Source organism: Pristis pectinata, chromosome 9 (genome assembly GCF_009764475.1).
Source record: "Pristis pectinata isolate sPriPec2 chromosome 9, sPriPec2.1.pri, whole genome shotgun sequence".
Taxonomy (NCBI): domain Eukaryota; kingdom Metazoa; phylum Chordata; class Chondrichthyes; order Rhinopristiformes; family Pristidae; genus Pristis; species Pristis pectinata.
The window spans coordinates 22,651,304-22,675,189 of record NC_067413.1 but is presented as its reverse complement, the minus strand read 5'-3'; the positions used below and the strand labels follow the sequence as shown (position 1 = coordinate 22,675,189).

Here is a 23,886-nt window from a genome sequence, read left to right as displayed (position 1 = left end):
AAGGAAGTTTATGGGATGTTAGCTTTCATAAGTCATGGGATCGAGTTTAAGAGCCGCGAAGTAATGTTGCAGCTTTACAAAACTCTGGTTAGACCACACTTAAGAGTACTGTGTCCAGTTCTGGTCGCCTAATTTTAGGAAGGATGTGGAGGCATTGGAGAGGGTGCAGAGGAGATTTACCAGGATGCTGCCTGGATTAGAGAGTATGGATTATGAGGAGAGACTAAAGGAGCTACAGCTTTACTCATTGGAGAGAAGGAGGATGAGGGGAGACATGATAGAGGTGTACAAAATATTAAGAGGAATAGATAGAGTGGACAGCCAGCGCCTCTTCCCCAGGGCACCAATGCTCAATACAAGAGGGCATGGCTTTAAGGTAATGGGTGGGAAGTTCAAGGGAGATGTCAGAGGGAGGTTTTTCACCCAGAGTGGTTGGTGCATGGAATGTGCTGCCTGGGGTGGCGGTGGAGGCTGATACGTTGGTCAAGTTCAAGAGATTATTAGATAAGGATATGGAGGAATTTAAAATAAAGGGATATGTGGGAGGAAGGGGTTAGATCGTATTAGTTGTGGTTTGAAGGTTGGCACAACATGGTGGGCTGATGGGCCTGTGTTGTTCTATGGTTCTATAAACCTTTTCTGTACCCTTTCCACAGTATTCACATCCTTCCTATAATGGGGTAACCAGAATTGCATGCAGTACTCCAAGTGCAGTCTGACTAAAGTTTTATACGGCTGCAGCATGAGTTCCTTACTCTTATACTCAATACCCCTACCAATGAAGGCAAGAATGCCATGTGCCTTCTTTACCACCGTATCTACTTGCATAGCCATTTTAATAAACTGTGGACTTGGACCCCAGGATCTCATTGGACTTCAATGCTGTTAAGGGGCCTACCATTAACTGTCTACTTTCTCCTTTCATTTGACCTCCCAAAGTGCAACACTTCACATTTGCCAGGATTAAACTCCATCTGCCACTTCTCTTCCCACATCTGTAACTGATCTACATCCCTCTGCATTCTTTGATAGTCCTTTACACTGTCCACAACACCACCAATCTTGGTGTCATCTGCAAATTTGCTAATCCACCCATCTACATTTTCATCCAAGTCATATATATCATAAACAACAGAGGTCCCAGCACCAATCCTTGTGGAACACCACTGGTCATAGACCTCCAGCCAGAATAACAGCTTTCCACCCCTACTCTCCGTCTTCTACGGGCAAGCCAATTCTGCATCCAAACTTGCAATTCACGCTGGAACCCATGCATCTTTATTTTCTGAATCAAGCTACCATGATTGACCTTATCAAATGCCTTACTCAAGTCCATGTAGATAACATCCACTGCCGCACCCTCATCAAGCACCTTTATCACCTCCTCAAAAAACTCAATCAACTTTGTAAGGCATGACCTGCCCTGCACAAAGCCATGCTGACTGTCCCTAAGCAGGCTATACCCTTCCAAATGTGTATAAATCCTATTCCTCAGTATCTTCTCCAATAGCTTCCCGACCATAGTCATGAGGCTCATTGGCCTATAATAACCTGAATTATCACTATTCCCCTTCTTGAACAAAGGCACAACATTTGCTACTCACCAGTCCTCCAGGATCTTGCCTTTTGCTTAGTGAAGACAAAAAGATCTTTGTCAAAGCCCTAGCAATCCCCTCACTTGCTTCTTTCAGTATTCTGGGATATATGCCATCAGGCCCTGGGGACTTAACCATCTTAATGCTTTTCAGAAGACCCATCACTGCCTCCTCCTTAATCTCAAAATGTCTCAACACATTAGCATTCCCCACTCTGTTTTCACTATCCTCCAAATCCTTTGGTAAATACCGATGCAAAGTATTCATTTCATACCTCAGCCACTTGCTCTGACTCCAAGCACAAATTCCCTCCTTTATCCTCGAGTGGACCTACCATCTCCTTAGTTATCTGCGTTTTATTAATACAAGTATAAAATACTTTGGGATTCTCCTTGATCCTACTCGCCAGGGACATTTCCTGGCTGCTTTTGGGCTTCCTAATTGCCTGCTTGAGCACTTTCCTACTATCTTTATATTCCACAAGGGCTCAGTCTGACTTTTGCTTCCTAAACCTTACATATGCTTCCTTTTTCTTTCTGATTAAATCTAGAACCTCTCTGGTCATCCAAGGTTCCCTTACCTTACCTTACCATCCATCTCCTTACTCCTTACCAGAACATGCTGATCCTGAACTCTGATCAGCTGGTCTTTAAACAACTCCCACGTCTGACAGCAGCTGCTCCCAATCAACACCCCTTAGCTCCTGTCTTATCCTGTTGTAATTTGCTCTCCCCTAATTTAGTACCTTCTCACACAATCCAATTTTATCCTTACTCATAACTACCTTAAAACATAATGAGCTGTGGTCACTATTCCCAGAATGTTCACCCACCATTAGGTCTGTCACCTGGCCTGGCACATTTCCAAAACTAGGTCCAGTATGTTCTCTCCTCCAGTTGGGGGCTCCACATATTGTTTCAAGAACCCCTCTTGGATGCACTGAAGAAATCCCGCCCCATCTAAGCTTCTTGTATTAAGGAAATTCCAATCAATACTGGGGAAGTTAAAGTCCCCCACTATGACAACCCTGTTGTTTCTGCATGCTTCCAGAATGTCTCTACATATCTGTTCCTCCACCTCTCGATGGCTATTGTGGGGGGGGGGGGGGGGGGGGAGGGAATAGCATAACCCCATCAATGTAATTCCACCTTTCTTATTTCTGAGCTCCACCCAAATTCCCTCTGTGGATGAACCCTCCAGTGTGTCCTCTCTGAGTACTGCTGTGACATTCTCCCTTATCAGTAGTGCGACCCCTCCACCTCTTTTAACCCCCCCCCCCCTCCCTCCCTCATATCACATCTAAAACAATGAAACCCAGGAACGTTGAGCTGCCAGTCCTGTCCCTCATGTAATTGGTCTCTGTAATGGCAACAACATTGTAATTTCATGTATTGATCCAGGCTCTAAGTTCATCCTCCTTACCCATAATACTCCGTGTTGAAATAAATAAACACATTTCAGCCCATCAGTCCCACCATGTTTATTAGCCTGCCCCTTGCTCTCTGCTAAAATTTGTTAAAATCATGGAACCATGCAGCATGGAAACAGCCCTTCAGCTCACCGAGTCTGTTCCAATCACCAAGCACCCATTTACACTAATCCTACACTGATCCCACTTTATTCTCCCAACATTCCCATCAACTCCTCCCAGATTCTATCCCTACCAACACATAAAGGGCAATTTACAATGGCCAATTAATTTACAAACCCACATATTTTTGGAAAGTGGGAGGAAGCCGGAGTACCTGGAGGAAACCCATGCAGTTACAGGGAGAACGTGCAAACTCCACACTTACCAAATTAAACGTCAAGATCTAATCCGAGTTGCTGGAGCATCCAGGAAGGCAATGAGTAACTTGTTTTTCTTTGAAAGGAATATGCAGAGGTCAGGTGGAAATAGCAGAACCTCTTGAACAACCTGTCCTGCTGTGCATCAAGCATCTCTTTCCCTACTCATGCTGCTTCTGCATAGCCTTTATCCATCGGCTAAGAAACAGAAGTCATCCTTGATCACAAGAGACTGGCCAATAAGAAGGTGTGCGTGCATGCACCAGCATTTTTGGTAGAATGATGTCTTGTGAGATCACAATATCTTTTACTGCATTACTTCAATAACCTTAGATTCTCACTCTTGGAGGAGACATTGTGTGTCACCTCCTGCCAGGCTTCTGTTATGGAGGCTGATGCAGTCTTCCTGGCCACCTGAAACATTGGAGATCGTTCCAGATGCAGGTGAGTGTGGCAGTGTTTCTGGTCTTCAATGTACCACTGTGAAAAATCCTGGACCTTTCTCCCATTCCACTATAGATCCTCTGTGCTAGCCACCATGTTGCTAATCCCTGGCGGCAATGAGTGTGCCTTTAAGGACTGACTCCCTTATGAGCTTGGTGCATGTCAATTGGTAAATCGAAGTGGTATGCAGTTGGGTGTGGTTGTAACTCAGCACTGTGCAGGTTCCATTTTAGAGCATCTTTCTGGGTGTTAAACACCACCACACTGTTTCAAACATCATTTTGCCAAATACTCAACTTTTTACAGGTGACCTGATTCTCCATTAGCACTGCACTACCTTTAATGCACCAATAAAATGGTCCACTCATATTTGACCTGGATAAACAGATTGCTGCTGATTTAGCAAAAGAATGTTGCTACCAGAAGGATTTGAAACATTGCCACCATGTCAGCACTAAACGCACCAGAAAAATTTATGCTGTAAATGATACTTACTGTCTCTGTGAAATCATTTTTCGCAGTCTCATTATCTTCCAAAGATGATCAGTAGTGGAGATTATAAAAAAGCCTTTTTTCATTTTTTCTGTTTCTTTCCTCTCCCTCCCACCCCTCTCTATTTCCACCTTTATCTCCCAATTTGATCACTTCATCTGTGCTATTTAAAAAATAGTTTCCTGCACCTGGCAAACATTCTTACTTTCTTGTTATAAAGTACACCACACTGGATCAGGTAACAAATTTGAGCAAGTCTCTATTCAAAAACCCAAAAAGAGTCATTTGGCAGCTGATGACAGGTGAATATTGAGTGCTTTGTAAACAGCAAAATACTTTGGAATTAGGCTTGTTATGAAAAGAACATTGCTCATTTGTTTTGCTGAACAATGCCTACAAATCCTGGTGCAATAAGAGAGCAGGGGTCACATCACCATTAAACTTTTTAGGGAAGAAAGCCAAGTCTGACTCAGAGAGACTGGTGAACATGTGAATGTTCAGCTCATTAACTATTTAGAAAGCAGTTTACATTAAACCTTTTTTTTGTCTTCAGAGCCAAACTTCACTGGCCATTTTACTCCTTATTCTCTATATCCCCATCATTATTTTGTTTTGTTTAATAAAGAAACATACTGAGCTCTCATTTTCTGAATTTGGCCAAGGATTGACATTGAAATACTGATGAGTTCTACTCAGTGTTTCCAGGAGTTTTGGTTTTATTTCAGAATTCCAGCATTTGCAAGTTTTGTTTTAAATCCATGCATTGTTATACGTTTATGCATTTTTACTGTCAATTTCTCCATAAAATTCAAAAATAGGCTATTAATCAAGTGTACCTGATGTGCTAACACTTCCTTTACACCAATGCCACAGAATATTAATCAGTTTAACTCCTACCCATATGTGATCTGATGCTCTAGAACAGTTTAACTGTTGTTTAGGATATATGACAATTCAAAGTAGGTCAAGTCATTGTTAACATTGAATAAATTAAAAATATTCTTGCACTCCACTTTTTTTTTAAATCTGCAAGTCTGTTAGACTTATCCCTCACAGAGATACCAGGCTGAGTGATTTTGTTCTAAAAAACACTGCAAGAAAAATCAAAACCATCAGGTGTTCCATAGTTTTGGGCTTCCTGAGCTTCTCCAGTTTGGGTTTTCCCTCCCACCTCAAACTGTCCATACATGATGTGGTGTATAGGGTAAACTATAATGCCCTCTTCCACCCTGGCTGCCTAAATGAATTTTCCTGGGTGGCCAACCTTGGGTGGTAACCATGGCAATATCCTTTGATTTGGGCCATTTTATTATTCCTGATCACTTTAAAGGGAAGCATGGATCTGGAAAGCTAAATTGAGGGAGTGGGGTGTGGGGGCTGGCAAAAAAGAACCGACAAATGAAAAGTGTGAAGTAACTGAAGGAAACTTGTCCCCAACCATTTCTTTTTCTGGAGCATTGCTATTTGGTTATTTTCTGCCACTCTTAAGCTGAAAAGAGTTCATTGATTGCATGGATATTGCCATTTTTTGTAATGCAAACCAGAAACATAGAACTTCTTGCCTGCTTGTTCCAACTAGCTAAAGTTCTGGCTGAAGATTACAGGAATGGTTACAATTCCTCAACCTTTTTTTCCATCGCCTGATCCTCTGCTTGCACAGCCTCTTGCACGTAAACAATGAATTCAGATGTTTCTTCACCCTGAGTGTAAACAGTTACTGTCTCAATCCCTTCCACATCATCAGAGGAGACTACCACTTGCTCGACAAGATGATGTCCTTCTCCAAGCTCCACTGACGCCTGTTCCAAGGCCTGCTGAATCATCACTGTATGATTGCCTGCTGTTTCATCCTCAGCCTGAAATTAAGAAAAGGAAAGGATCAATGCAATTTAACCAATTCAATTTTCCAATGCAGAAGCAATATCAACATAAAAGCCATTTGTCCACTATGTTCTCCCTATCTCCCCAGTTTGCTTCCTTCCATTCCAAAGGTGCAGACTCTTTCAAGACAACGGGTATTAGCAGCATTCAGAGACTTCAGTCAAGTGGTTATTCTTCAAGAATCCAAGGCAGCAAAAATAGAATAGTTTTAGTAACACTATTTATTATTGGTATTGGTATATTATTGTCACTTGAACCAAGGTACAGTGAAAAGCTTGTCATACAAACCGATCGTACAGGTCAATTCATTACACAGAGCAGTTACATAGAGTTAGTACAAAGTGCATTGATGTAGTACAGGTAAAAACAGTAACAGTACAGAGTAAAGTGTCACAGCCACAGAGAAAGTGCAGTGCAATAAGGTGCAAGGTCACAACAAGGTAGATGGTGAAGTCATAGTCCATCTCAGAGTGTAAGGGAACCGTTCAATAGTCTTATCACAGTGGGGTAGAAGCTGTCCTTAAGTCTGGTGGTACGTGCCCTCAGGCTCCTGTATCTTCTGCCCGATGGAAGAGGAGGGAAGAAAGAATGTCCCGGGTGGGTGGGGTCTTTGATTATGCTGGCTGCTTCACCAAGACAACGAGAGGTAAAGACAGAGTCCAAGGACGGGAGGCTCATGTCCGTGATGCGCTGAGGGCTGTGTCCACAACTCTCTGCAGCTTCTTGCAGTCCTGGGCAGAGCAGTTGCCGTGATACATCCAGATAGGATGCTTTCTATGGTGCATCGGTGAAAGTTGAAATTATTCATGACCAAATAGGGATTGACTGGGAATAAATTTACCAATACAACTCATATTGTGTAATCACTTCTTACTGCATTAAAGCAATGAGGAAGGCAAACGGTGACTGAACTTTGAAGAGGGAAGTAGAAGAGAGTGTGAGTGTGTGACAGAGAGAGAGAGAGAGGGAGAGAGAGAGAGAGAGAGAGAGTGTGTGAGTGTGTGAGAGAGAGAGAGAACAAGATTGTTAGCATGAGAGGGAATGATAGGTAGTGGGAGTAAGAGGAGGTGTATGTGTATGTGAGAGGAACTGTGACATTGAGAGGGAGAAAGTGCGAGAGATTGGTCTGAGAGGGAGAATGAGGCAGTAAGTGTGCGAGTGAGTAAACGATAAAAAGTGAGAATGAATGAGGGATAGAATGTGCGAGTGTGAGAGGCAAAGGTCGGGAGATATTGTCAGATATTGTGAGGGAGAGAATGTGAGGGAGGGAGTGAGAGTGTGTGAGAAAGAGAGTATGAGAAAGAAGGAGCATGAGAATGAGAGATTGTTGGGGTGTGTGTATGTGAATATGTATTACTGAAAATAGAAGCATTGTAATATCATGCAATGGATTACACGGCTGCACAGAAAGCATAAACAAAGGCAATGAATATGTAAGAATGAGTAAAAGAGAAAGCATGAGAGAGAAAGAATGTGCAAGTGAATGCATTAGAGACTTTTAAAGAAAATACAAGTGAGTGCATGCTCATCTGTGCGAATGTGTGCGGGAGAGTGTGACGGCACAAGATGAACTGAAAGAGGGAAAGTCAGAGAGATGGTGTGATTGTGACAAAGAAAATGAGTGCCCGATATATGGTAACTGTAACAGCGAAAGTGAACACGAGAAAGAGGGAACACACAAAAAAGTGAGCAAGAGCATGCGAAGGCCAGCGAATGCATATGAGTGCCTGAAAGCATGTGAGGAAATGTGAGATAGCGTGAGGAAATATGAGAGGTACAATGATACGTTAAACAGATTCTGACAGAGTATGTGACAGATCATGAATCTGTTTGTGAGGGAAAGAGAGGGTGCGAAAAGGAGAGTGTGAATGTGTGGGGCAGTGAATGTGTTTAAGGAGGAGGTAGAGGGCGAGTGTGCAAGTGGAAGGGTGCTCAGCCAAGACTGTGTGTTCTGATAAGACAGACAAGTGTGTGTGTATCTGGTGTTTGATTGTGTGCTGAAAACAGGTTTGCTTTAAATAGTACCTGTAATTATTGGTAGACATACTGTCAAATTCACTTCTTTCCCATCAATCAATGTGATGGAAGTAAACAATTCCAGCAGGTATAGCCAGCTATGCATCCAATACGTACTTTATATAAACACTTTTAATGGAAACCCTTTTGTGGTCTGTTGGGATCTGGAAACAGGCCAGAAGACCAAAAGCAACCAACATTATGCAGTGATTCTCATAATACTTGATCTGGTAAAGAAGGCGTACAAGATATGATTTCTTTATTAGTCACATGTACATCGAAACACACAGTGAAATGCACCTTTTGCATAGAGTGTTCTGGGGGCAGCCCACAAGTGTCGCCACACTTCCAGCACCAACATAGCATGCCCACAATGTATGGCATGCTTGCCTTCATTGGTAGGCGTGTTGAGTATAAGAGTAAGGAAGTCATGCTGTAGCTATACAAAACTTTAGTCAGACCACATTTGGAGTACTGTGAGCAGTTCTGGTCACCCCATTATAGGAAGGATGTAGAGACTGTGGAGAGGATGCAGAAGAGGTGTACCAGGATACTGCCTGGAATAGAAGGTATGAGCTATAAGGAAAAGGTTGAACAAACTTGGGTTGCTCTCCCTAGAGCATCAGAGTCTGAGGCGAGACCTGATAAAGGTTTTTAAAATTATGAGAGGCATAGATAGGGTAGACAGTCAGGTGCTGTCATAGGCATAGACACAGGGTATAATTGCCCTGAGAATTAGCTTTATATAGCAGCAGCACAGTACCTTCCAAAAACATAAGTTAACATATATACAATTTATGTTAACTTAAGTTTAACATACATGACAAAATAAACATAACGACATTAGTGCAAGTTGAGAGAGAGAAAAAAAGAAATATAGTCCAAGGTAATTTTTCTTCAGGTCAGTTCAAGAACCTGATGGCAGTAGGGAAGAACTGTTGTTGAACATTGAGGTATGGGTCTTCAGTCTCCTGTACCTCCTGCCTGATGGCAGCATTGAGAAGCATGGCTCGGATGGTGGAGTCCTTAATGACGGATGTCGCCTTCGTGAGACATTGCCTCTCGTATATGTCCTCGATGGTGGGGAGAGCTGCACCCATGATGGAACTGGCTGAGTCCACTACCCCCTGCAGCCTCCTGCCTTCCTGTGCATTGGAGTTTCCATACCAGGCCACAATGCAAGTGGTCAAAATGTTTTCCACTGTACATCTGTAGAAGTTTGTCAGTGTCTTTGATGACATGCCGAATCTCCTTAAACCTCAAAGAAAGTAGAGATGCTGGCATACCTTCTTCACAGTTGCATCTATGTGCTGGTCCCAGGAGAGATCCTCCGAAATGTTGACACCCAGGAACTTGAAGCTGCTCACCTTTACACCGCAGACCCTTCAATGAGGACTGGTGTGTACTTGCCTGACTTCCTCTTCCTAAAGTCCACAATCAGTTTCTTGGTTTTGGTGATGTTGAGCACAAGTTGAGCCCAATAGGAAATAAATTCCTTTCACAATCATTACTGTTTGCCTACATTGGGCTTGGTGTAAAATAGATTCCACATAATCATGAGTTAATGGAAGAAATGAGTCTTTGAAAAGCAAGACCTCAAACCCAGCAGGAAGTTCGTGGTCGACTGGGCAGTAGTAATCCCCATCCTCCTGTAGGCTTCAGAGATATGGTCAACCTGGAGTGAGAACCTCAAAGCATTGGAGAGGTACAACCAACACTCCCTCTGGAAAACTCTCTCATTCCCTTTGTATTAGAGGTGAACCAATGTCAGCACCTTCTCTCAGGTCAACATCCGGCCATCAAGACTCAGATCATACTCAACCAATTCACGCTTTGTCTGACAACAAATTTTGGAAACAAGCACTATCCTGAGCTCTGTCACAGGATGCGACTTCCAGGAAAGAGATATTGCTCCTAGGACATTCTCAAAATCATATTGAAAAGATGTTACATCCTCAATTCCCCTTGTAACATCCTCAGTGGATATGCCCCATATACGACAGAGTCTGTGGAGCCCTGATAGGACTTTGCAGCCTACAGAACTGGACTGGAAGTTAGTTATCCTTGATCTCAAAGGACTAAGAAGAAGAGTAGGATGAGCGATAAATATTGGCCACAACATTAGAAGAACTTCCCGCAGCCTGATGGCAGTATTGAGAAGGCGGCATGGCCTGGATGGAAAGCAGTCAACATAATCAAAGACCCCTCCCATCCCAGTCATTCTCTCTCCTCCCCACTTCCATTGGGCAGAAGATACAGAAATTTGAAAACATACACCACCAGGCTCAAGGACAGCTTCTATCCCACTGTTATAAGACTCTTTAATGGACCTCTTAAACGATAAAGATGAAATCTTGATCTCTCAATCTACCTCAGCGTGGCCCTTGCACCTTAGCTGTCTACCTGCACAGCATTTTTTCTGTAACTATAACACTATATTCTATGTTCTGCTATTGCTTTTCCCTTTGTTCTACCTTGGTCTATTCATGTTTTGCAATGATCTGTATGGATAGCATACAAAGCAAAATTTCTCACTGTATCTCGGCACATGTGACAATAATAAACCAATTACCAATTAATAGGAAACCCTGGCCAGCAGCTGCTCAAAATGGAGAAGGAGCATTCAGAAAGGCGCCAAGTAGCTCTAGTCTCTACAACAAGAGGATACTCAGGCCATGTGCAAACAGCAGAAGGAGCACACAACATCCCTACTTACTCATCTGCCTGCCCCTCAAGCACTACATGCCTCGTATATGACAGAGTCTGTGAAGCTCTGATAGACTTTGCAGCCACATCAGAACCTACAGAACTGGACTGGAAGTAAGTTATCCTTGATCTCAAGGAACGAAGAAGAAGAGTAACATGAGCAATAAATATTGGCAGAAGAGCTCCTCCAATCTTCTTAGAATTGTACAATGGGAAACCAGTGAGAGGGCAGATGGTATCTTGGTTTAACATATCATACAAAAAGGAGCAATTCTGACAGCATAACCTACATTCAACAAATACTGGAGTGGCAGCCTTAATTATGCACCAAAGTCTCTGGAGTGGGACAGACCCATGATCTATTGTCCCATAGGCAACTACTGAACTAATGCTCACACCTACATACAGGGAAATATCTCTTCACTTGTTGGACTTGTTGTGTGTCAGAGTGAGAGACTACAGGTATGATGACATGACATTATGATATTCACCTTTGGGACAGTGAAATAGAATCTCTGTAGTAAGGACCTTAATCCAGTCCAGATCAATGGAAAGATGGTCTCTGCTATCTAATCACTTGGGTCAGTTGCATCTCAGTTCACTGTGGTTACATGCTGCATCATAAAACTGCCATTAAATAAAAGCAACCACAAAACCATTTGGACCATAAGTACATCACTAAAAAATGCTACTATATATCAGCTGGAAGTACCCTTCTGAGATTGAGACAGAATGGAGCTTTACATTTGACATTATAGTTCAGTGATAGTTAATTCCAGATAAAAGAGATTGGAAATCTTACTTGTTCTACAACTGTTAATGTACCAGGTGCCATGGTAACTACTGAAGCCACAGCAGCATCGTGGTGCTCAGGAGCTAAACCGATGATCTGCTGGAGAATGTTCACAGCTGTTGAATCCATCCTCTCCCCTAGAAGAAACAATAGGAATAAAGTCAGTAAAGTGTTTCTCCCCACCCTTAATTTCTTTCTCCTCAGATACTGGAGGGCATAGCTTTAAGGTGAGAGGGAGAAAGTTTAAGGAAGATTTATGAGGCAAGTTTTTTTTCCACATAAAAAGTGGTAGGTGCCTGGAAAGTGCTGCCAGGGGAAAAGGTGGAACCGGATATGATAGCAACTTTTAAGAGGCATTTACACAAGCACATGAACAGGCAAGGAATGGAGGGATTTAGACCACATGCAGGCAGCTAGGATTAGTTTAAATTGGCATCACGGTCAGCACATTAATCATGGGCCGAAGGACCTGTTTCTTTGCTGTACTGTTTTATATTCCATCTTCAGCCAACATAGATTCATTAATGGGCACTCATTCTAAAAGATTGACAGTGCTTAAATCTTGCTTTACACTTGTGAACCTGAACGTTAATCTGTATCAGCACGCTGCCACTTAGGCAAATAGTAGCATGCAGCTGCTGCCAATAACTGAAATCAATACATTGGCACAGATCAGAAAGAAACCATGTTCTAACTTGCATCTAATGCCCCATCTTCAATTAAGGCAGTTTATATAAAGAAGTTCAGATTTCCAATACTTTCTGATTGTATACAAGACTAGTAAACTATGAATGGTCTTACAAATTTACGTCGTTTTAAATAACAAGACAAATAATGGAGCTTGGACAGATGCTTTAAGTAACTAAATGCACAATGTGCTCTTTACACTGTGTGTTCCCAACAGCTGTGTCATTATACAAGCCATGCGTCAGGATGAACTGAAGGCATCCACTGTGAGGCCCAATGACAAAACACTGTAGGCTAGAAAAGAAGAAGAGGACTTGGTTGGTGAAACCTGAGGTTCCACCAACAGTACAGCCCTGATGACCTCAGACTGCTGTCAAAAGCAACCTTCATTGTTTAAAATTTCTTTGATATTTAGAATCATTTAAATACAATTCAATTAATTAAAATAAAAAATCTTTTTGTAAGTTGTTAAAAATTTACATCTACAACCTCTACCCAGAAGTGCACAGACACAGAAGTCAAAGGTGTGCTAAACAATAAAGGGTGGTTTGATGGTGGTTCCTTGCAGAATTGCCAACTGTAATGATGGTGATCTATCCCGACATCTAATTTGAAATTTGTGTAATCATGAAGATTGAATATAGATCTAACAGGTTTCATGTGAGTATCTATGAGATGCATATGTCTTCACAATCTGTAACCTCAGGGGCCAGTATATCTTTCTAAACAACCACAAAACTTTAACTATTTGACATACTGACCCTTCCTTCAATTCTCCCAAGTCTATATGCCAATTAAATTAAATTAATGTCATTTCTAAAGGAAATTATAAATGCTGTTTTGCAGATATTTGATAAGTCAGTTGCTCAGTAAGGAACTGCAAATGTGGTTTGTGTGCGACTTATACTTGGCGGTCATCAATGTGATGATATCCTTGAATGGATGGTAATGATAGATTTCAACCCAGGCATTACGTAAAGCTCTTTCTTGCCTCTAACCTGTTTATTATACACTCACATTAACTAACATGTTGGTTACTTCTACATATCCTAGCACACTAATTGCTATGTGAATCTTTGCACATGTTACCAACTAGATATTAGGTGCACGAGGTCTGTAACACAAACTTTAACAAAATACTCTAAATCCTTTACCATACAACTTAATCACATACTCTTAGATTGTTAGACTCTTACATTATCTTAATTCCTTAGTAGGCTCACAGTAATTCACAAACCAGTGCTTATATTAAAGAAGTAAAGTAACCAATGTGACCACATGTTACACTGCTTTACTCACCATTCTCTGTATTATACCGCAAGTCTTGAAGAGCTGCTACAGCTGCTTGGGCACCCTGTACATCCTCTTCACTTTCTGCTATATGAAAGTACTGTGTTTGAGTCTGCTCTGCAGGAGCCTCAAGAACCTGCTGCACATAAACGTAAATATATCCAAGTTCACTTACTTCAACATATATTGTTTTATTCAATTAAAAAAGTGCAATTATTAGTGAATGGACATTAAAATTTATTGCTTCTATCAGATGCTTAATCACAATTTTACTCAATCTTGTACTGTCCCACATATCAAACTGCTTAAACCTAACCCAAACTCATCCGAAGTTATAAACAGTGTCATACTTTCTTCATGCATTACCAATGATTGAACTGAGAAGAGAACCAGCAAAGAACAGAGTTCCAGGAGGTGAACAGCCAGTTGTCCCCAAGCTTTCTATCCTTTTATAATGTTCCAGATCAAATGAAAATTCTAAGGAATGCCACACCTTGGTCACTTTGGTGTTGGATCTCCAGACTTGGGTTTTCTTTCCTTTATACCAGACTACCCGATTTCACAAACCCTCTCCCCCCAATTCCCACTTTGTCAAAATGCAATTAGAATCCATGCTTTTGATCTTCAAAACCTCTGGCTTGATTCTGTTTCTTTCCATTGACTTATATCCTTAAAATCCTTATTTCATCTCTAAAGAAAATGATAACTGTTATTTTGCAGATATCTGATAAGTCAGTTGGTCAGTAAGGAACTGCATATATAGCCATGAAGGTAGGTAATTTGTGTGTGACTTATACTTGGCTGTTATCAGTGTGATAGTATCCTTGAACTGATGTGAATGATAGACTTCAACCCAGCTATTACATAAGATACTTCTTTCCCTCTAACCTGTTTATTATATAGTCACATTAAGTAACATACTGGTTATTTCTACATATCCCAGCGCACTAACTATGATGTGAATTCTTGCACATTACCAACTACTGTGTATATGAGGTGCATGAGGACTGTTACCCAGACTTTAACAAAATACTCTAAACCCTTGGATCATACTGTTGCCCCACACACTCATCCACCCCCTGTGCCAACCTACCTTCCTTTTGTTTTGTTTTACAATCCATTGTGTGCTTTTGTAGCGTTTAGATATGGTTTTCTGCTGGTGAGAACTGTCTCAAGTTTGTGTTAACAGATTATCATAAATGTCTACCTCAAATTCACTGGACCATTTCCGATACTCCCCGTTCCCACATTGACATGTCTGGCCTTGGCCTTCTCCATGCCACAGTGAGGCCAGGCGTAAACTTGAAGAACTGCACCTCATATTCCTCTTGGTTCGCTTTCAACCCAACATTGACTTTTCCAATTTCAGGTAACCCACACCCCCCGTGCTCTTCTCCCACTGCCACCAGCCCACAAAGGTTCTCCCTCACTTTTCCATCCACCGTCCCCCTCGGACCCCCTCCCCCCCTTTGTTACTAAGATACGTTACTGTAACCCAGCTGGTTCCATCTTCCCATCACCCACTAACTCATTTACCTGGGTTTCTTCTCCCTTAGTTCCCCTCCCTGACCTGGATCTATCTACCCATTATTCCCCCCTTAACTTGTTCCACCTATCACTTTCCAGTCTCTACTCTCCCCTTCCCTGGCTCCATCTGCCTAATCTTTTTTTCTCTCTCCTTATCTTTTACGACCCATCACCTACAAGCCTCTGTCTCAACACTCCTCCTCCCCACATGGATCCATCTGCCCAGTATTACCCTCCCCCAATCTGGTCCCACCTATTATCTACCAGCCTCCATCTCACCCCTCCACCTCACTTCCATGTACTGGCTACCTTCCCTCTACACTCTCAGTCCTGATGCAGGGTCTTGGCCTGAAACTTGGCCCATTCCTTTGCCTCAACAGATGCTGCTTGACCTGCTGAGTTCCTCCAGCAATTTGTTTTATGATCACTGAGTTCGCAGATGACACTAAGATTGGTGGAGATATTGACAGTGTGGAGTATAGTGTGGTATTGATGTGTTGGTGAAAATGGGCTCAGAAATGACAGATGCAGTTTAGTCCTGATAACAGTGAGGTAATGCATTTTGGGAATACTGATGAGGCTGGGACATACACCATTAATGGTTAAGGTCCTAGGGACTATTGGTGTGCAACGCAGGTGGATAATGTGGTTAAGAAGGCATATGGGATACTGGTCTTCATGTCGGGGCACTGAATACAACAGAAGGAAGGTTATGCTCCAACGTTATATGACATTGATCAGATCTCAGCTGAAGTACTGTGTGCAATTCTGATCACCACACTGTAGGAAGGATGCGATAGCACTGGAGATGGTGCAGAGGAGATTCACCTGGATGTTGGTTGGGATGGAGCATTTCAGTTATGAGAAGAGATTGGAGAGGCTGGGTCTGTTTTCCCTCGAAGGAGATTAAGAGGGGACATAATTGAGCTATCTAAAATTATGAGAGGAGTAGATAGGCTAGACTGCAGGAAACCTTTCCCTGTAATTGAAGGTAGATAAAACTAGAGGACATAGGTTTAGTGTATGGGGGAAGAGACTTAAAGATTTTAAGGGGGACCTTTTTCATCCAGAGAGTGGCAAGCGCCTGGAATGCACTGCCAGAGAGACTGGTGGAAGCAGAGTCACTGACAGCATTTATGAAATACCTAGATAAGCACTTGAATTGCCTAGGCAATGATGGCTATGAGCCAAGTCGTGGCGACAGATGGGTGGCCACTGGTCAGCATAAATATGGTGGGTTGAATGTCCTGTTTCCATACTCTATGACTCAATGAAAAGTTTCAAAAGCAATCTCATTGAAAAATACAAATTATTTATGGCATTTGGCAGGGCAGATGCAGAGGTGATGTTTTCCCTGGACTGAGATGGAAAGAAATTGTTCACCCAGAGGGCAGGGAATTTTTGGAATTTTCTACCAAGGAGCCCATGGATGTTCAATTGCTGAGTATATTCAATACAGGTCTTGGTAGATTTTTGGATAGTCAGGGAATCAAGGGATATGGGGTTAGTACAGGAAAGTGGTGTTGAAGTAAAAGTCTCAATCTTATTAAATGGAGGAGCAGGTGTATGAATAGAAGACTACTTCTGTTTCATATTCCCTCCACTACCAATGCAGAGTGGATGCAGTATGTACCATTTAAAACTGTATTGCAGTTACTAACATAGGCTACTCACAAAGCACCTCCCAAACTGATAACTTTCACCACTAAGGAGGACAATGGTTTCAGGAGTAAAGGAATGTCACTACCTGCAGGCTCCTGCTCAAGTTATACACCATTCTGACTTGGAAATACATTGCTAATCCTTCATTGTTGATGGGTCTAAGTCCTAGAACTCTCTTCACAACATCCTTATGAGGATACCTTCACCTGAAGGAGTGCAGTGGTTCAGGAAGCTGGTTTTACCGGCAACACCAAATATAAATAAATAACTCCATTTTAAGACTCTGGTATTCAAAATCAATCAAACAGAGCCAGATCCTAGCAAGATATAGCAGCTTTAGAGGAGAGGAAAGTAAGTACCTGTTCTATGGCTTCTCCTTCTATGCTGCCCACAATCTTCAGTCCATGTTTGTTTTTCAGGTGTCTGTTCAGCTCCCATTTGGTACCATAAACAAAACTGCAGACTGGACACTTTACACCACCTTAAAGAAGAGAGTGAATTTTTTTTTCAAGAAACCTGATAATAATCTTATCTGGCTACCTTTGAAACTCCAAAATGCCATTCGCCAGTTTGGTGCATCCTGACTTCAATGATCGTTTACTTTCAATATCACATACAGAATGACTGAGAACGAAATCTTGCTAATTTCATCTGTCAAAAACTTCTGAAAGTTAACTGCAAAGGTTAATAGCATTTGAGAAAAGATATTCTGCTGATTGTGCAAAATTTTAACAAGATTCTGCAGGAATTCAGGGTTCACAGCTAAAAACTTTCTCCCAGTTCGACAACCTTGCATTTCCTTCTGTATTCAGCACTTTAATTGCCCCAAAGGAGGGGGAAGAGCAGACATTCATTTTCAAAGGACAACCTGATAATACTTTTGAGAAGACTTCTGAAGATGGAGATACTGCAAGACATAGGAATTTAAGAAGTGAAAATTAGCATGTAGATCTTGCTGGTTGTCATTATTTTTCCTAAATTATTTATTTGATTTGACTTTTAACTTTTCAGATCACAGGACGATGATGATTCAGTCAAAGTAAATGGTTTAGCGTGGTTACCAAGCACAACAACATGAGGTCTGTTTTCAACGTGCACAGCTGATGCTTGATATCGCTTGATCTATATGCACATATTTCTGTTAGCTCCTTTGATGATTTTATCAGCAGTTAATTCTGAATAATTCTTTTATATAAAACTGAGAAATCAGCTCAATAGTACCATATAGATGACTCTCAAAAAGACTGCAGAGGGCAATGATTTCTTTCTGCCAGTAATGAATACAATTAGGATTCAAAGAATTGTTAAAAGTTAACCAAGAGCTTGGAACTGAGGTAGTATATAGGTGAAACCAAGCAAGTACAGCAGATTTCCTTCCCCAATAGTAAATGATAAGCTTTCAGATCAATTTGATAGATTCATAAGGTCACATACACACAGGAGCTAGGAGCAGTAGTATGCTATCTATGCTATTTGTCAAGCTCTACAGTATTTCTGGCTGCAGATTTGAGGTTTGAAAGTTCAGAATGTCAATATAAAACTGTTCTACTGCCTGCATAATGTCACCTCTCTCTGGCACCATCTTAAAGAAAAATGGCTCTCCATTCAGCTTTGGATCATCTGGACAACAGTGATGCATACATCAGGCTGCTATTCATCGAATACAGTTTGACATTCAACATTAGCATCCCCTCCAAACTTGGCACCAAGCTCCAAGACCTGGGCCTCTGTACCTCACTTTGTAACTGGATCCTTGACCTTGTTCATCAGCAGACCTCAATCAGTACAGATCGGTAACAACATCTTTTCCTCACTGACCATCAACACAGCTGCACCTCAAATTCCTGGGTGTTAACATCTCAGATGACCTGCTCTGGGCCCAGCATATTGCTGCAATCACACAGAAATCACTATAGACACAGCATTGGAGGAGGCAGGTACTCCATTGCCTCTTTGGTAGAACAATTTACAATTAATTCCATTTCCCTTATAATCTGAACATTTCAATTTATTTATATTTTAGGGATCTGGGCATGATTTTTAAGGTTAGCATTTATTGTCCATCCCTTATTGCCCTTGGTAAGCCACTTCTGTGAATTACTCCGTTTCTTCTGGTGGAGGTACTTCCACATCACTACTGGGGAGAGGTTTAGACCAGTGACAAGGAAAGGCTGGCAAAACATTTCCAAGTCAGTATGGCGTGACCTGGAGAGGAACCTGTAAGTGGTGGTGTTTCCATACGTCTGCTGCCCTTGCCCTGCTTGGTGGTAGAGGTCATGGTTTTGGGGAGTGTTAACAGGGTAGCCATGGCGAATAACTGCACTGCATTTTATAGATGCTACTCACTGCAGCTACTGTGCACTGCTGGTGGAGGGAATGAATTTTTAGGGTCGTTAATGAGGAACCAATCAAGTGGGCTGCTTTGTCCTGGTTGGTGTTGATCTCCTTGAGTGGTGTTGGAGCTACGCTCACCTAGGCAAGTAGAAAAAGTATTCCCAAAAACTTTTGACTAGTGCCTTTTAGATGGTGGAAAGGGTTTGAGGTGTGATGAGCCACAGTATTTACGTAGCTGATCCAATAAGGCTTCTGTTCAACGGTGAGCTGGAGGATTTTGATGGTAGGGAATACTGCAGTTTTTCATCTCCAAGGAAACAGAAATGTCAGTTCCAGAGAATGAGAAAGTTAATTGCAAAACAGCAAATGCCATAAATCTGAAATAGAAATAGAATATGACTGATATGCACTCCAGGATTCTCATATCTTAAGGAGAAATCATTAGCACTTCAAATGCATAGCAGGGTGCTTGCATTGAAGATAAACTGTCAGCATTTCAGTTGGAAATGTCCCTTTTCACAAAGCTCATCAAATCCAAACACTGAAGCAGCTTTTGTTACCGTTGACATTTATAGTAGTTTTTCAGCCGATTACTCAGTCTGCATTTTTTGAGCAGCGAGTGCCCTGCTGTCCCCCTACTGGGTGACAGATATTACTGTTAAATCCAACCACTTCAAAAACAAGTCAGATTTCTTTAACTGGAATACAACCTTGCAGAGTTAAAGCAGCTGATTTTTGGAAAGATGACATAACCACCAATAGTAGGGCAAAAGGCACAAATAGCCACTATCAAAGAGATGGAAAGTTTGGGAGAGACTGTAAAACTGCACAAAGCACAGGGAATGGGGGGGGGGGGGGTGAAGCAATTTTAAATTTAAGACTAGAAAATTCTGAAAATGTGCAAAATATGTATGGAGAAGGAAATAGAGTTAATGTTTCAGGTTAATGACCAAACATCAGAAACATTGTGAGAAAACTCAGAAGACACACAAGAAGACTTCAGAGAATGTGAATTACTTTTGGACTGTAAATACAGCAAGATGCCATCAGCAGCAATGAAATGCATGTTCCTGATGTTTTTGGTTGAGGGGAGGAAACAGAACCAAGATCTGGGAGAAACTGTTGTCTGGAATTTAATATCCTAATGAACCATAAACACAGAATCTTGGTTTAACATCTCATCTGGAATGTCCAAATCTCATAGCAGTGCTGGTGTGGCAGCATGAAGTCCAAAACCATTTAGTTCAGAGGGTAGTAGAGCCATGAACTGGTTGTTGGTCAAGGATCACAGAAATCGGTCACAGACATATATCAATATATGAACTAAGAGCTGGAATAGGTCACTTGGCCCCTCAAGCCTGCGCTGCCATTTAATGCATCATGGCTGATCTGACTGCAAATTCAATTATGCATTCCTGTCCAACCACAGCAAACTTTCATCTTCTTGCTTATCAAGAATCAATCTATTTCTGCCTTAAAAATGTTCATAAACTCCACTCCCACAATCATTGAGGAAGAAATTTCCAAAGAGACACAACTCAGAGTAAAGAAAATTGCCTGAACTCAACAGTGACCCTTAGTTCTAGATTCTTCTACAAAAGAAAACATCCTCTCCACATCCACATTCTCAAAACCCCCTCAGAATCTTGTATGTTTTAATCCCGTAGCCTCTCATTCTTCTGAACTCAAGAGGATACAAGTCTAGCATATCCAACCTTATCTCCTAAGGCAATAAGCCCGTTTCAGGTATTTGTCTGGCAAACCTACTCTTAACTATTTCTAAGGCATTAACATCATTCCTTAAATAAGAAGACCGATAGAGTTCTCATCATTGCTGTATGTAAATGCAACATAATCTCCATACATCTGTATCAAATTCTCTCAGCAATAAAACAATAAAATTCTGTTAGCTTTCCTAATTAATTGCTGTACCTGCATTCTAGTCCTTTGTGAAGCGTGCACAAAGGCATCCAGATCCCTATGGATCTCAGAGTTCTGCAATCTCTCACCATTTGGATAATAAGCTTCTTTTTTATTCTTCCTGCCAAAATGGACAAATTCATCTTTTCCCACATTATACTCCACTTACCAGATCTTTTCCTACCCACTTAACCCATTTATATGTCTTTCTTACCCTCCTTATGACCTCTACACAACTTACTTTCCTATCTATCTTTTATGTCATCAGCAAATTTAGCAACCACATCTTTGTTGCCTTCATCCATGTCATTAATGTAAATAGTAAAATGTTGAGGTTCTAGTACTGATCACTGTAGCACACCATTCATTATATCTTGCTTACCAGAAAAAGACTTATATACATCTATAACATTTCATCCATGCCAATACGTTACCTCCTACACCATGATGTTTTGTTTTCCAAATACCTTTGATTTAGAATTTTATCAAGTATCTTCTCGAAGTCTGAGTGTTGCATATCCACCCGTTCTCCATTAATGCACATCATTTGCAACTTCTTCAAAGAACTCCAATGAATTGGTCAAATATATTTTCCCATTTACAAAACTGATGACTTTGCCTGATTACCTTGAATTTTTCTAAGTGTCAGGAGATAATGAAATACAAATTGTATTTGGGTGACAGCAGAACCACAATATCTGCAAATTGCACAACCCCTGATATTAAGTTCATTTAATTATACACACTTCGCAGTGCGACCAGGAGAAATGTTTACCTTAGTATTATAGGGTTATAACATATGGACAAAGGCCAAGCCATAAACATGCCAGTGTCAATAAGATGTGGAAGACGTGCAGAATGGGTAGAAGTACAAAACCAGAACAGGGATTCTTGAATACGAGGAGGGAAGATTTAATAGAGAGCAAGAAATGGCACACTGAAACAAAAACAGAAAATGTTGGAAATACTCAGCAGGCCAGGCTGCATCTGTGTGAAGAGAAATAAAGGTAACATTTTAGGTCAAAGACCCTTCATTGATGATGCCACACTGATAATTAAATTTCACTATATAAAAGTATTTCAGTAATCTACGTTTCTTTAAGTAACATGCAGCATTTCAAACTCTTGATACCTTGTTGCGCCACACTCTCCTGAGCTAGCACACCGGTCCCAGCATTGACATATTCATCATTGGGGTGTTTTTTGTGGTAATGTCTCTTCAGTGATCCAGCCATGTTACAGGAATAGTGGCACAGTGCACATCGGAAAGGCTGAAGTAAATAAGGAGAACATTACTAGCAAAAACTACTCCAGCAATAAAAGTAGCAAGCATACCAGCACCAATTACAAATAGAAGTAACGTTTACACCAGACAGAGACATAAGAAATTCTGCAGATGCTGGAATCTGGAGCAATACACAAAATGCTGGAGGAACTCAGCAGGTCAGGCAGCATCTATGGAGGGAAATAAATAGTCCACATTTCTGGTTGAGACCCTTCATCAGGACTGGAAAGGAAGAGGGCAGAAGCCAGAATAAAAGGTCAGGGAAGGGGTAGGAGCACAGGCTGGCAGGTGATAGGCGAGTCCAGGTGAGAGAGGGAAGGTAGGTGGGTGGGGGAAGCAAAAGCCAGGATCTCCTGGGGGCCAGCCACTTCAATTCCACTTCCCTCTCCCATACTGACACGTCTACCCACAGCCTCCTCTACTACCACGTTGAGGCCAGACGCAGGTTGGAAGAGTAACACCTCATATTCTGACTTGGTAGTCTCCCACCTTATGGCCCTAACATCTAATTCTCTAACTTCCGGTTACCCCTCTCTTTCCCCCTTTTGTTTTACCTCAGTCCTGTGGCCTCCTCACCCCTTCTCTTTCCACTCCCCCGCCCTCATGAACTGCCCTTCCATTCCCCACCTCCTTCCCTTTGTTCCATGGTCTACTGTCCTCTCCTACTGGATTCCTCCTCCTTCAGTCCTCTGCCTCTTCCACCTATCACCTCTCAGCTTCTTACATCATCCCTTTTATCCCCCCTTCCCCACCCACCTGCCTTCCCCCTCTCACCTGGACTCATCTATCACCCGTCAGCCTGTGCTCTTCACCCTCCCCCGACCTTTTTATTCTGGCTTCTGCCCTCTTCCTTTCCAGTCCTCGACCCAAAACGTTGAGTGTTTATTTCCCCCCAGAGATGCTGCCTGACCTGCTGAGTTCCTCCAGCATTTTGTGTGTGTTGCTCCAGATTCCAGCATCTGTAGAATCTCTTGTGGCTCTGTGTGAAATGGAGATCTGGTTTCCATCAACATCAATTTATATCACATGGAAAACAACAAATGTGATCTTACTGATAGCACCATCATGAAGCAGTCTCATGATAGAGTGTATGGGCCCTTTTGGCTGTAGGCATAAACCAGTACTCTACTTTGCAGAGCTGATGCTATACTACGGGAAATAAGGCATCAAAAAAGTGACAGTGAGCTCCTGATTTCAGTCAAATCACACGACATTTGTGAGTGTGTCAAGGGATATTCTAAAGAAAGAGGAAGCACACTAAGGCCTCCCTGACTTGCTTCTGGGAAAATGGAAAGCATCTCCTTTTTAATGGGAATATCACTCAGTCCAAACTCAAGTCAATGTTATCCAGCTGCTGAGATGTTCCAGTCTTCAATCCTTCCATCTAAACATGCTTGCTCATAATAATCTTAACAGCCATCAATAAAACTGCCTATGAACTACCATTAATAATGAATCCATACGCT

The 23,886-nt window shown here is 41.8% G+C and overlaps 1 protein-coding gene across 2 annotated transcripts in view; it reads right to left on the bottom strand.

Annotated features, from left to right (window-relative positions):
- Window positions 1-5,020: 5,020 nt before the first annotated feature.
- Window positions 5,021-23,886, bottom strand: part of LOC127574231 (zinc finger protein ZFAT-like) — an 88,399-nt gene continuing 69,533 nt past the window's right edge. The window contains exons 12-16 of one of the 2 annotated variants that reach the window (XM_052023052.1): window positions 22,268-22,406; window positions 17,241-17,362; window positions 13,702-13,831; window positions 11,725-11,852; window positions 5,021-6,175 (exon numbers count right to left, since the gene is read on the bottom strand). In XM_052023052.1, coding sequence (XP_051879012.1) covers window positions 5,930-6,175; window positions 11,725-11,852; window positions 13,702-13,831; window positions 17,241-17,362; window positions 22,268-22,406 — 765 coding nt within the window. In that variant the 3' untranslated portion in view covers window positions 5,021-5,929. The remainder of the gene's footprint in view (window positions 6,176-11,724; window positions 11,853-13,701; window positions 13,832-17,240; window positions 17,363-22,267; window positions 22,407-23,886) is intronic. The other variant, XM_052023053.1, reaches the window with a different exon arrangement.